Genomic DNA, 15,096 nt, shown 5'->3' on the forward strand with positions numbered 1-15,096 from the left:
ATCACCCTTCTACTCCTGAAGCCACAGGGCCTGTGCTCAGAAAAAAACAGCTCACAGTTATTCCTCTCATCCTTCTTTCCAATTCTGAGCTGGAAATCCCTGCTTTTTGTCCCACACCAAGTTACTGCCTTAGAACTGGCATTGCTGGGCCAGGGAAGGCCTGACAACACCAATGCTTCCTTCCAGAGATTTGTGTGATGGCAGCGGTTTTCTTTCTAAGAACTGCTTTTCATACATCAGTGATCAAGGTTTTTAAAACAAAATTTCAAATCTTTCTTACCGACTTGTTGTTTGAAAGCATGAATGTAAACCAACTAGGAATGGGTTACTGGATGCCTGTTCAAACACGTGTTTCTCTGTCTGTACCCAATCAATATCCTGAAATAGAATAATTGAACAATCAGAGCTTCTGCTGGATAACCACTGTGGGTATTCCCAGGATCAGTGAACATCTATTCTCCCTCATATAGTGTCATTGTTACAGTGTTCTTCAGAAAGAACAAAAGCCCTTGATCTGGAAGAAGATAGAAAACATCTTAATTCAGAAGTTCCAATATATTCCTTAACCATTTAGAAAGGGCTCTGTACTAAATTCACAGAAATCCTGTCAAGAAGAGTTTCACAATAGCGAGACATTGTATGAAGGGAAACAGAGTTCAACCACAGAACAACCAGCCTGGCTGAGCAACTGAAGTCCCCAAGGGAATCAAGAAGTGTCCCCATCAAAAACAGATCTAATAGGTTTTGTGCTGAGACACTCCTGAAGATAAAGCACCTTAGAATGGTGAACACAAGTGCCAATATGAACCTCAAATTCAATTTTGAATAAAGCAACATGCCCACTTTGGTTTTAATGAATGAGCATCTCCTTAAGAGACTTCAACGGAAACTCAGTTTCATACATGCGTATAGCACCCTAATATGGGCTGCCTGCTCACAGCAGACCAGTTAGCCCATCCCCTGCATATGCCTACCATGGCACGTTCCAGGCCTACGGCACTGCAGGCAGGTGGTTCAAGCCTCCCTTCTTTGCTGGGATTTGTTCGTGCCCATTCTATTCCACCCCCGACTGGTTTTGTTCTTTTTCTAACTTGCACACTCGAGTGGTTTTTTGTTTTTAAAACAGAATTTGGATGATAATCAGGATGCACAGCACTGATTTGCGTAGAAGACTTTTTAAAACAAGCCAGTTAAACCTTAGTGACCTTAAATTGTAGCAAATAACTTTTTTTAAACCTACATAAAAAAACACTCCAGAGTACTGTGCACATACGCACTGTAACTGCAGGAACAGTTTCAGCTCCTTGTCTGAAATACAAATACTTTGCATATAAATCATATCAATTTGTCTGCCTTGGAAAACATTTTTTTCGTTCTAAATTAATTGCCCAAATTCTACCCCATTCATCTCCTCACAGATTAGCACACTCAAGTCGGTACATTCATCATGGGCATTCTACTAAAATTAAGATTTTTATTTAAATAAGGGACATTTCTCCCAAATTTCATCTTGATGTTAGAGTTTATGCAGCCGATGACGCATTCAAAAACTAGAACTTCTATTACAGAAATCGAATCTAAAACTTCAGCTTATTTTTTTTGTTAACCAGTATTAAGCTTTTAAAACATGTAATGGAACACAATTAACAGCCTTTTACCTCATCATCATGGACCAATTCTTTTTTCACTACTTTCATAGCGTAAATTTGATCATTCTTTTTTAATCGAACTAAAAGAACTTTGGCATAGCTTCCGCGTCCAATAACTCTGATTAAATCAAAGTCCTGTAGTCCAAGCCCCTGAGAAATCTTAATTCCATCCATTCCATCAATGACTGGTTTGATATCCTGTATAAAAAAGGAAACAAATTGATGCTAGAAACAGATGTTTTCATAACAAGTAGCTATTACAGCAGACGTCTTTAATCCCTGAACAGAACACTCTTACTTTACCTGCTGTTGCCACTGCCTCACAGATTTGAATGGTCGATTATAACCCACTTATTTAGATTTTTTTTGGTATTGGTTTTGCTCTTATTAGTAGCTACTGTGCTTTTCAAGGTTCTAGTTTGTTCAATGAATTGTTCAAATATTCCCTACTGGAAAACAGAAGGCAATGCCTTTAGAAATTGAGTCTTTGTCATTCTTGACCTGTAAGCCATGTAGAATTACACTTTCGACTGAGCAGAGAGCATCTTCCATATTCTGACACAGATACTGTAGTACAAATTAATGAAAGCTACCTAAAGAGAAGACATAAAACAGTAATTTGCTGAAGAATATACCTGTCTTGGTTTCACTTTAGAAAACTGCCTAAGATTTACTGCAGTAATTTGAAGATTTTTAATAGGTGCCTATGAACATACAGAAAGAAATGCCAATTTCTCAAGAGTGAGGATTTGCAGAAAATATTCCACGATGAAGAATGTTGTTTTAAAATTCCTTATTGATTTTAAATGACAAATTTAATTCCAACGAATAGTTAAGGTGATGTGAACATGAGAATGAAAAACAAGAAGTTCAATGAGACAGATACACCATGCATTTGCACTTTCCTTATTTTACCAGGATATACAATGCTTTGACATACTTCTATGGCCTATTTTTATCTGACCTCAAACTACAGTACTTGTAGACAGATCAGCGTTCTGCTGAACTAAGGAAAGTATTTATATAAAGAATCTTGATCTAGGATTGACTGCTATTAGAAGAGATTGGTCTGAGCCTGAAGATTCTAGTCAACAAAGCTACCAGAATACCACATCCTCTTTGCAGGACACCTTAAATCATTTTAGTAAAGCTCAAAAGCAATATGTAAAAGTCAGAGGAGCATAATTCAGGTCAGCTGAACAAACAACACCTATCCAAATTTAAACACAAACACAAACTACCTGAGCAGAATTCAGTAACTCCAGATAGCAATTAAAATTCTGATTGTTTTAAATTTCTATCTTTCCATCCATGAATTTGAGACAAATCCTAAATACGCATCACTGAAAATAAGGCAGTCATTTCCCAAGAGCAGGAACTATTCACGTGTAAATTAATAGTAGTGACAAGCATTGTAGTAGAGGTAGAGACAAGGTGCAGGCTTGTTTAAGAGCAGGATAACTAAGTGCTAGCATTCTGCAAAGTGCATTTATCTCAAATATGCCAGAGGCATTTTTAGAAGCAGCTTCTTGAAACCCTTTAGAATTTAAGTGTGCTGGGATCAAACTGCTTTAAAGGAGTAATGCTCTTTGTATGCAGAGGTTGTGTCAGAACCTCTACAAAAGCTGAAACACAGAGCTCAAGTCTATGTTCTTTTACTTGTATTTCCACAGGAGCTCTCTATAAAATATTAGTTAGAGACAGCTAGATAGTTAAGGCACTACCAGATTTAACCAATTTTCATAATGTAAGCCTGCAGAGGTAGCCTTAGGGTGCTAAGGGGTGTACATCCATTAGAGAGGGCAGACAAGATGAAACGTCAATGCCACCGTATGTTGCAAGAACCGATAAAGTCAAAAACCTGTTAAATCAATGTTGTTTCAGCATGAATGGAGAGAAAAAAACATCTCTCATATCATGATTGAGATAAGAACTGTTTACAGAAGAAATCTGAAAATCCAAAAATACTTCAGGTTTTCAGAAAAAAACAGGCCTCTCATTTCAATGGTAGCCGAAAAAAATAGGACAAATAACTACTTTATAAAACGGGTGTGATTAAGAGTGCATAGAAGTGAATTACAAAAGTAATATTAAAAACATACCTCAGAGTCATCTTTAATGCTGTCATGTTTCCTGTTTGAAGGAATGTAAGGAACTGCAAAATTAAAGGTAGTGTGATTAAGGTCTTCATTAGAAATAATTACAAAACTGATAAATGGAAAGACAATTTAGTGGCTTGAGGTTAGCAGTTTGCTAGTCCAAGGTAACCTTTCAAAAAAAAAAACCAAACAGGTAGACTGGAAACTGGGCCTCCTATACCAACTTTTTTGGTCTATAGATCCACTCCATTACACGACACTTGCTAATAAAGAGAGCCCAGCCTAGATGAGAATTTGACTCCTCCAATACTGAACACAAAAAAGGCAACTGTAAACTCAAGGTTAAAGATCTCTTCCTCTGAACTAATTACTTAAGGATGTCACAGGAGTCAAAGTTACCAACTTGATGAACTTTAATAGTGCTCAGATGTTCACAGATTTCTGGACTATGCTACTGTCACAGTACAAGTGACAAAGCGCATGAATTCCATCTTTTAAACATCCTTTTTACCAGGAAAATACTCACTTCCATCAGCTTCTTCTGAAGGGAGGTCAACTTCATCATTTTTATCATCTAACTGAGGTTCTTGGGAAGGCATGACCGAATCCTTGTAGAACATAAATCATACAGGAAAAATGTCAGTTTACACAGTCCCTTTGAACCCACCATGTCTTATCACATAACTGCAATGCAACAAGAACCTTACATTTGTAGCTTCTGAAAGAAAGCTGGATTTAGAAGGAAGTATTACAGAATATTAACACTTTGTAACACATTACAATACCCATCTACCAGAAAGCCTAAATGCTATTTCAACTGGTCTTCATAACTACAGGAGATGCTCAGCTGTATTCTAAAAGCTGTCTTCTAAAGTGAGATTAGTACACTTTATTGCAAAGCTCAAACTTCAGTTCTATTAAAGAATGCTTCATGGGGAACTGAAACAGAGTCAACATATTTCAGTGATGTTACATACTCAATTTAGAGCACTGGCAACATTCCTGTTTAAAAAAACAGGAATAGTTACTCATTTTACAAAGGTATTGAATAACTTGGTAAATACAACAATATCAAGCAATTTTATAATACGTTTGGATCCTGGTCTCATCCGCAACTCATGATGAGTCATGTACGATTATTCCAGTAGGTATAGCAACACGCATAAATAAATTGCAAAGAATCTCGTAGTGTCAAGGCAAGTCGTAAGTAACGCCAGTGAAGAAAAAAATGGGTTTAGCTTCTGGTTAACAAAATGATGATGCAAGAACCAATCATACTGGTTAAAGTCTGGGACAAGGATATAGAAGAGCTGAAGTTTACGGTCACAATTGAATGTTTAAAATATGGGAAAGATACCGGAGTTGCTGCTATGATGGAGGGGAAGGCAACAGGATTGGAGAAACAAATGGAAAAACATCAGAGGTGCAAAAACCACACAAGTGCCTTGGTGCTTAAAATATAGGAATAGGCTGAAAGAAACAATCACTAAGATTGTCAATAACAACTCTTTATCTGTAAAACACAGTATTTCCACTGAAGAAGTCAAACTCAAGCTTGCTCACAGTCACATCACAGGTTTTCTCAGTTTGTCTATACTGCTCACAGACTGAAGGCTTGTACTCCACAGACATTCTGGAAATTGAAAATCAAATACTACCAAGGGTTATAAATCTCCAACCATACAGGATGCATATCTAGAATAAGCAAAGCAGAATAAAGCCAAACAGTTTTAGAAAGAAATCAAGCTTACCATATGCCTTTTGCAGGTCAGTGGAACAAGTATATGACAACGTTTATGGACCAACAATTTGCAGTTGATACACTTGTAGCCTTGCCTTCCGAGACCCCATATCCTTTCGCTGCACTGGCCACAGTATGCTCTCTAAAAGCCAGAACACATATCATCAATTTCAGTTATCAACTCCCTTCTGTAGGCTGGTAGTTGGTGGCTGGCAGAAAGAACCCACCCTACAACCACCCATCCTACCCATCTCCCAGAAACATTCAATAATATTTATTTCAGAATACCCAGGATTTCAGAAATAACTGAAGGTTACACCTCATGATTAGAATTGAGCTGAAATACACTTTTTTTTTTAAACTGAATGTTAAGAAAACAAATGTCTCAAGCAGATGGAATACATCATAACCTAACATTTGCAAATCATTCTTAGACAATAAGTCTATTCTGAACTTCAGATACTGACAGAGGTTACAGAAACAAAATCGACAAGAATTTGCACAAGAGTACACAAAAAGCAGCCAAACTGACTACTTTGAAGAACATTAGCACAAAATATTATGAGCCTCCACAAATTAAATTATGAAGACTGGTCTACATATGCATCTATGCACTTTTGACAATGGTAGAACATCAGTAGAAACTTTGCAAAACATAAATTAAAAATCTTATCTATCAAGTTTGATTTAAAACCTCTGCATGTTGCATTATTTAATATCAGAAATATATGGCCTTTTTTCTTCGTGCGGGGAAATCGCATCTGAATAAATTAAACCAAAATGAGGACGAAAGAAGTCATTCTGCTGCTGACTTTAACAAGGCACTTCTTGAAATCATTTTTCCAATGTGTGTGCTGCCATGATTTTCTCTACGTTACCCAAACTACCAAACATTCTTTTATGCCAAGAAGCTACCTAATCTCAGCTCTCTTTCTACACACGGTGCACAGATTGCCAAAAGAAGATGTGCTCAGTGTTCACTATCTGCAAATTTTCCCCAGTAGTTCTGACAGGCGAAGGAGGCTGCCTATCACTCTGCAAGCTTCACAAGCAGTCCTGCGCTCATCCCCCATGCCAGGCATAGAGCTCTGCAACTGTCCCAAAGCCACAGAACAGTGAAAGTCTGTTCCTCCGAGCAAGCTGCAGTTAGTGTGGTTATTCAGATCTTCAGACTAATGAATCATACAGTGTCCTGCCCAAAAGTGTTCAACGACTACGAATCCTTACTGGTAGTATTAATAAAAATAATAATGCAAGATTGGATTTTTTAAAAGAGGTTTTCTGTATTGCCTTTCTTATATTTTGATAGCTGTAGAAAGCCAAACGTAGCTACATTCCAATCAGCTATACAGCTAGTTCTTGACTGGGAAAAATCCAAACTACGTTGTCCAGGCCAAAACAAACAAAAACCGTACTGCATACAAGAGAGCAAGCCTTGGACATCTGTAGCCACTTCTTTCCATTTCTAAACTCCTGCTCCACCAGACTACCTTCAGTATTCTTATATACGTCTGGCAGCAGTAACACAAAGGCTAAATAAAATGTTTAGGGCCTGGAAAAAGCATGCAAGAAAATCTCATTTACTTCAGCCTGACGCAGGAAAGCAAGAAAAAATGGACAAAGGGGCAGCTCTCAAATTCCATGAGGAATACAGGTATCCCTCGTGCCTCCCCAAAAAGCATACAAGCACAGAAGTAACGAGAGTTAACCCTTACATTATGCTCAACAGGAATACACTGAACAATATTGATGCTTAGATTCTCAAATGTGTTCATTTACCTGAATTAACCAAAGAGGTTTTAAGAAGTTATTTTGAAAAAGGAACAAATTCATAATGTAATACTGCAGTCTTAAAAATACAGTCAATGTGAAAATTCAGTGTCTAATTCAGTAATGCTTACATATATGACTAATTAGTTATTAATCTATGCATTTTCATGTCAGCTCATGTCAAGTTTATTTCTAGCTTCAGTTGGATTTTGTTGGTACTATGGTTTTATATGATTTCATTTCTACAGAGACAGTTACAAAGTCTTGTTTAGGGCTGTTAGCAAATAAGCATGCTAATGAGGTTTCAAAATCTTCACTTGTTTATTCACCATTAGCCTAATTCCCATAAAAACTTATTTATATTAATAACACCGGATTCTTAATGTGGCGGATATGTATTCACAATGCTTCAAGGAAATGTTTTATGAGCATCTCGAAGTATAGAATGTTTCATACTATAAATTAAAAAATAGCCTGTACACCGCATCACACAAATGCTTGTTATAATTCAGATAAGTAACTTGTTTTTCACATATCCAGCAACACTTAGGTTGAAGGGGCTTTTCCTTCTTTTAAAACGCAGTTTTGGGGTGGGGAACATTAAAAAAAAATATTCCATCCAGGCAGTAGTAAAGATTTCATAAAAGAAATGTTACTGCTGAATCAAAAAGTTAACTCACCTCACAGTACTCAGTTTTGTACCGAATTCCCAAAAGTGTACATTACATTTGTATATGTGCTGCAATACTTTGACATAATGAGCTAAGCCAAGGAGGAGCCTCAGCCTTAAAGCTACATTCACTTATGTGGATTAAGTCAGATTCTTAATGCAGCTGTATTTTAGCTCACACATGGGATGTTTTTTCTTAATTAGATTATGTAATACTTCAGATCCAAAACAGTTAAAGGCTACAGCTCTTGGTATTAATTTTAAGAACGACAAAAAGTATTGAAGGTAAAAGATTATGCTGCAATCAAGAAGCACGATCACAAAGGGTGGAGACGAGAAAAGCTGATCTAAGCACATCACTTTAAATATTCACAAAAACAGTTATTAGAGACTTTAAATACATTTTCAGCTAATCAGATTTAAAGACCAAGTTGTATGATTTTTATGACCCGAATAACACTGAACAGACCAAAAGTCACATCAATAAGCATCCTGCTTTTCCTCTCTTTTCACCGCTCAAATACAGAAGAGCACGGACTGAGAAAACAATTACCACAGAACATTACCAAAACCCAACATTTTATACAACAGTACTCACTCTGTTAAAACGTTTGGCTTGAAACAAATGCCCATTCACTCTGTACAGCTTCCTCCATCTTCTGGCTCCACGTCGGTAGATTGATTCTAAGAAAGAAATTAAAAAGGTATAAAGCAGCAGCATGGTTGCACAGTGACAGCAGATGCACTACATTAAGCAAGTTGTGACTAAAAACAATCTTGCTTTTCTAAATATCAACGCACAGCTAAAATCCCTGCTGATTTTTTTTATTTTTTTAAGGCAGCCTTAAATGACAGCTCCTGCAGGATGTGCTTTCACCACTGCCTCTCCCTTTTCTCTATCCCTGTCTTTTTCCTCACATGATCGTAATCTTGTTAGTTTCTTGGCTGCTTGCTGTTCAAGCTCAGGTGAGAAGGACACATAACAGATAGTTAAAGAAACAGCTTCCTCCGGTAAAACCACCATGTCAACACAAACACAAAGGGTGTTTGGTGCTAATAAGGCTATAGCTATACAGTACTGAATATAATACTAATCTGGAGAGTTACATTATTTGACCTCAATTTCATCTGTTAGCAAACATTTCCCCAAAATATTTCTTCTGTTACGGAAGCAGCACAAGTAGAGGACTGCAATTATTTCTAATATAGCCTAAACATGACAAGAAATCATTTAAACTGTTGCAGACAGATTTTTCAAGAAGCCATGCAAGACAGTACATAGCATCTACTCCAAATGTATTTCTGTTGTCATTTTTCACATGCGTATGAGCAACGTTTGAGTGGCTAATTAGAGAATTTAATATTAAATACTAAGTGCTGAAAAATTCATTGTGCAGCACCAGCCCTGCCTAGACCTGCACACAGCTGTAATGGTGACACAGCCAGTCCCTGGCACACAACCAGCACCATGGCTTCCCATAGCAGGCAGGGGTACTGGCTGGAGGGGAACATGGGGAGGAAGAGGTGGGTGGTGAGCTAAGCAGAAGAGTCACCAGTCATGTCAGAACTGACAATATAGTCCTGCTATAAAAATAGTAAAAAAAAAAAAAAAATAAAGAAAAAAGTCATATTTGGCATGATTTCCATTGCTGAATAATTAGTTCTAATGACACCTACTAAAGGATTCAAATTTATGAGCTTGAGGTTTACTGTAACACAAAGTTAAAAAGCTATTCTTGACAGTGGGACACTTAAGACATCTCCTTACACATTCCCAAGGATATGCATCTTGCAGTGTTTTTACTGGTAGTATCACATTGCTTGCAAAAGACAAATGAAAAACTAGAACACTTCTTATTGAGGTATCGTTATTTTATGGCTATCTTCAGTAGCACGATGAGCAAGATTTTCCAAGACAAAGGTTTAACTGGGTGCCTTTTTAAACACAAATCATTTATACTAGTTATAATGCAACTTAAAACAGTTGGCAGCTTGAACAAAATATATTTCATACACTTCATACCGAAAAATTAGGAAGTAATACAGTTTTATAGGGAATGGAGAACTAAGCAGCTTAGGGAGCATAACTCCCTCTGAGAAGGTAGCAGTAAAATGCATACTTATGTTTTATTCACACCTTGTGAATAGCAACATACATGCTGTATGTCCTACATAGGTCCGCTGGTTCTGCAAATGAAAACGATTCAGTTTCCCAATGTGGTTCTAGTAGGATCGTCTTACATTGACCTGATTTCTTGTCATCCTGACAAGGTCTGTTAAATTGCTTTGTACTTCTTTTCAAGCAGCGTTGTAACTTCTCCGTAGGAATCTCCATCAGTTGAACAGTTTTTGTTTGTTTAACTGAGAGTCCAATACTTGTTCTTAAAGCTGTCCTCATACAAGTGAAACAATCTTGAATATTCAACATGGAACACGGGGAAATACGCACTGCTTGCTAAAATGACTGACAATATAGCAAAGAACTCCTAACAGGAAAGCTTTGCTAAGACCTAATTGGTAACACCTCAACACGGAGCAATGTGTAAAAAATGAATTTACAACCCTCAGAAATTAACATAAAACCATCTTAAGTTCTCATGTGTTGTTTCTGGCTTTCAAGTTCTAAATACTTGCATTTTAAATATTTAAAACTTTTGACTGTAAAAACTTCAAGGTAATGCAGGAGAAATTACTGATGAAAAGTTATTTTCACTTCATATTGAGCCAGCTTCAGTCACAGGCTATGGACATGCAACAGTTTTTTTCCTCGCAAGCAAGACACAAAAGTATTGAAGATTGTTACCCCCCAAACCTGGGAACAGTCATTAATAACTATTCCCATGTGCAAATGTTTACCTGGCAAGTTTGAAACGGACTTTGCACTAATAAATTGATTGTTAACAATTTGAAAACAACAAGAAGATGAAAGACTGCCTGACACAGAATTAGCAAACACATGGCTACTAGAATAGGGGTGTCTCGACTGATGTGCTCATTTGACCCAAAGAGCTCTTCAGAATCTGCCAAATATAAACTTTCCTTAAAGCAAACAAACAAACATAACCCTGCTTTCATAAGTGCAACGAAAATTTAAGTGAGAGCCTTCCAACACTATTGTGAAGTTTTTGCCTAAGCACATGCTTTGAAGAATAAACTCTCAGTAAAACAAAACAAAGCATAGGTGTAGTTACTGCTAGCATGTTTAAAACAAACTTCAGCTCCGTTTACTCAGAAAAATCAAACCTAATTCAATAGTGCTTAGTGAAATGCTACTTACTCTTTGTAATTAATTACGAATCTTCCTGATTAAACTGTGAAATATGCCATACACAAACATCAATGAAAAACTGTTCCACCAGTTGTAGGATGACTTTTCACCAAGAGGAAGAAAACTTCAAAGATTTTTTTTCCAAAATAGCTAATTGATTCATTAGACAAAGCACCATATGGAGGCAACCTAATACATCTGTGTTCTGAACAGTAGCTTATCACTGACATGAGGAATATTAAGTGACTGGTAAGTTAACAAGCAGCTCACGCTGATGAAGTGTGTAAATAAAGGAGCAAGTCACCTCCTTAATTACTGATAAATATTAAATCAAAGTCGAGATTTTCATAATATCCTTAGGAGGCAACAGTCTAACAGAAGCTGAACTTAACACAGCTTAGCTTTAAAAAGTCGGAACCAAAGAGGAGCGTTTCTTGACCGTACTTACAAAGTGAAGAGGACTACTTTTTCATTTGTATTATGTTACTGAATGCCTAAAACAATCAACCAGCTGCCTGTATGTAAAAAGCAGTGTAAAGCAGCCACTGTTGTGCAGTTCCCTCTGTTGTCAAGCTCTGCAACTACATTGCTAACCGGAATGCCCAAGGAACCCTGTAAATGTACTGGACAGTTTTTTCAAAGACATTCCTTTCATTTCTTTTTCTTTAAAAAATGATTATAGGAAGAAAAAAAGGAAAAAACACAAAAATTGCAGATATAAATATAAATTGATGAGTGAATTAACAAGTCTCTTGTTCAGTCTTCAGTGAAGATTAATTATTCTACAGAACATACTCCCCTGTTCAAGAACAACCCCACCAGAACTTACCAGAAAGGATGTGAACCTTGCCTTTGAAAAAGGGAACTTGGTAAAGAGAGAAATAGAAGAGCAATTGTTTTTCAAGTGACAATATACTTTCCCAGCACTGGAAAACAACAAATTTAAAAGACGGGCCCAACCTCCCCCCCAGGCCCAAAATATTATTTTTCCGTCCAAAGAAGTTTGGCAAACCTTGTACTTTCCAGAATATGTGAGAATTCATCAGTTGTCTGAATAGTGTGCTTTACAACAACGAATGGCAGTAAGACAGCCACAAAAATTTTATTTCCTCTGCATTTGGATTTCACAAATGCTTTCTGCAATTCCAAAGTCTGCTTTTATGTGAAAAAAACATAATGAAATCTTTTACCATCCTAAGCAAAGAGATAATTTGCTATTGCTGCAAATCACTTCTCAGAGATTAATGCAAGTTGTTTACAGGCCAATTACATTGCCTGCCAGCTGGACAGTATGAGAATGCCCAGTTTTTGTTTTGTTCTTTTAATGTTTTGCTGAGCAGACAAGTGAGCATTCTTTCAAAACGAACTCAGGAATTACAACCAGGAAATGGATACTGGTATTTCAGATGGACTCTGAATTACATAAAAGGTTAACATATACAGATGATTACATATGAAGATAAGTACATTTTGGGAAAGCAAACTCTAGAGAACTTGGACAGGGCTTTGCTCCAATATCCGTTACGTAATATTTCCCAAGCAGTGAAACAAAACTGCTTTCTAAAGCACATAACAGACATACATTTTAGGGTGTAGTAATAGGCCTTTCTTATTATTATGACTGAACTGCTACATACAATTGACATTCTTTTTGAAAAGCTAGAGAAGGAAGTATCCTTAACAATGTAAGCATCAACTGCTTTCACCTCTTGCAGTTATTAAAATGGTCAGAAGATGGCATTTTATTTATTTTATTTAAAACTGACTATCACTTGGGAAGCAACAGCATCCCCATTATACTTTTCAACAGACACCAAAATAAACCTTTACAGGGAGGAAAAAAACAAGTACAATTAGGACTGTAATAATGAGAAAAAAAAAGCAGGTGTGCTGCATGGAATTATCAGCAGAGAACCAACGGGGGGACCACAACCCATCTCAGAGCAATAATACCGACCTGCCATTCGCTGCACCACAGCCAGAACACTTTCTGAATACCCTACTCCCCGCTGGCTTCAAAGAGGTCAGCCGACTCCCATTTCAGGATTACTGGATGGAAAACCTGTCCTCCACACACACTGATTTCTCAGGCGTGAGCTCTTGGTTGCTCATATTCATATCCTTCTGTTAAAATGGCTCCGTGCCATCACAAGGTGATAAACCAGATTTAATAAGACACTGGCATCCAATAAAAGCAGAGCTAACATCTCATTTCAAAAAGCTGCACTGCTGCTGTGTTCTCCTTTAGATCAATCACACCTGTTAATGCCTTATCCTCTTTCTTGGTCTAAGAAAAAGACCAAGCTCATCTGAATGGTTATTAGAAAATCAGGATTGCCTTGTCACTAAAAAAATACTTCCTTAAAGAAGAATCACAGTAGGATTCTCCCAGTTACTGGCAGAGAAATTGTAGCAAGTTTGGGTGATCAACTTACTTCCATACTGAATTCTAGAACATCAACTGTGAAATCAATCACAGAACTTGCATACAGTTCTTTTTACTTGGGAGACCAACCATTTATTAACGAGTTGCTCAGAGCTGTTAAGAATCTGACTTGGTGATTAACGTGCTGTTGTTTTTTTTTTTTTTAAAAAAAAAAGCCACAAGAGTACTGAACCAGTACTTAAATCATTTGCCTTAGCATTGAATTAGATAAAAATGAAGTTCTGAATACTTAAGAAATCCGTAGCAAAATAACTTCAGGAGTCAATGAGGCATTTGTTCAGAATTAAACCCCATTTAAGTCACACACACACATCTAACCAGTATACCTAGTTACCCAAGCTATTAAGTTCACTTTTTTATTTAGGTATATTTTTATCTAGACATTGCCCACGTCCCATGTTTTTTCATTTTATAGCTTTAGCCAAACCTCTCATTTGTATTTAGCAAGCTCTCAGTGCAAACAGAACGCAGATTACTGAAGCAGAACATGTTCCAAATATTCACCATTTTAGCTACATCTGAATCTACTTTGCAGGTCACTTTTAAAAAAAAAACTTCTATGTATTAGTACATACATGAAGCACTACCTTCTCTTATAAATAACCTGGTAACTGAAAGCCCCTGTCTTCAATACAATCTGAAATTTCTGAAGCAGGCATACAGAGAATTAAGGAGCAACCCAATGAAATTTACTGCAGGAATTTGGTCCTACTTTATTATCAGTAGCTCGCATGATTTAAGACTTGCTAGGTAATCTTGAGCTATATTGGCACCACAGATACTCTAGAAAAAAAATGAGTCCTTTCAGTTTATGTAATCCATTATGCATTGGTAGCTGTGGGGGTGAGAATTCCAGTGTCAGTAGTCAGAACACCTATCTGAGGAGCTCTATCGCTTGTAGACCTGCAGTGGACAACACTATCAAAGCTCAAAGTAATTTCCAACATTAGCCTGCCATCAGTGACAACAAAGCTAGTAAGAGCTACTGCCAGAATCCTGGACCAGTTTTTTTCCCCCAGTGTCCTTTGTGTCCCTCCTGTGCCTGCACCAGACGGCAATCAGAAGGAACTGAATCCAGTTTGTTGAAGTGTGGCCAGCTAAGACTTGGTCAGATCAAACTTCCATCTAGTCTTCATTATCTTAAACAGCAAATTATAACATACCTATTGAAAGGGTTGGAGGGGAGAAAACAAGGAAGTTAACTGTTGACAAGCCCCCCAGAACACCTTTTAGAAGACTGCATTTTATAAGCCCTACAGAAAATGGTTAATTGATATCTCAGTGCTGTACCTGACTTTTAAATTAGCTGTATTTCATTGGCTACCTTTTTCTAAGTTAATAGATGTTATTTCTTAAGTTTTCTTCTATGTACATCAAATGACTTGATTTGACTTCAAGTGATAGGCATCCACACCTATTCAATCACATCATCAATGAAAAATGCAAACCTACT

At 37.1% G+C, this 15,096-nt stretch overlaps 1 protein-coding gene across 6 annotated transcripts in view; it reads right to left on the reverse strand.

Moving 5' to 3' along the window:
- PRKCZ (protein kinase C zeta) overlaps positions 1-15,096 on the reverse strand; it is a 48,470-nt gene that overhangs the window by 15,259 nt on the left and 18,115 nt on the right. For all 6 annotated transcript variants that reach the window (XM_035344893.1, XM_035344895.1, XM_035344896.1 and 3 more), the window contains 6 exons: positions 8,528-8,613; positions 5,500-5,631; positions 4,275-4,356; positions 3,752-3,804; positions 1,659-1,847; positions 281-378 (listed from right to left, as the gene is read on the reverse strand). In XM_035344893.1, the coding sequence (XP_035200784.1) occupies positions 281-378; positions 1,659-1,847; positions 3,752-3,804; positions 4,275-4,356; positions 5,500-5,631; positions 8,528-8,613 (640 nt within the window). The remainder of the gene's footprint in view (positions 1-280; positions 379-1,658; positions 1,848-3,751; positions 3,805-4,274; positions 4,357-5,499; positions 5,632-8,527; positions 8,614-15,096) is intronic.

This window comes from Oxyura jamaicensis, chromosome 21, assembly GCF_011077185.1.
Source record: "Oxyura jamaicensis isolate SHBP4307 breed ruddy duck chromosome 21, BPBGC_Ojam_1.0, whole genome shotgun sequence".
NCBI lineage: Eukaryota > Metazoa > Chordata > Aves > Anseriformes > Anatidae > Oxyura > Oxyura jamaicensis.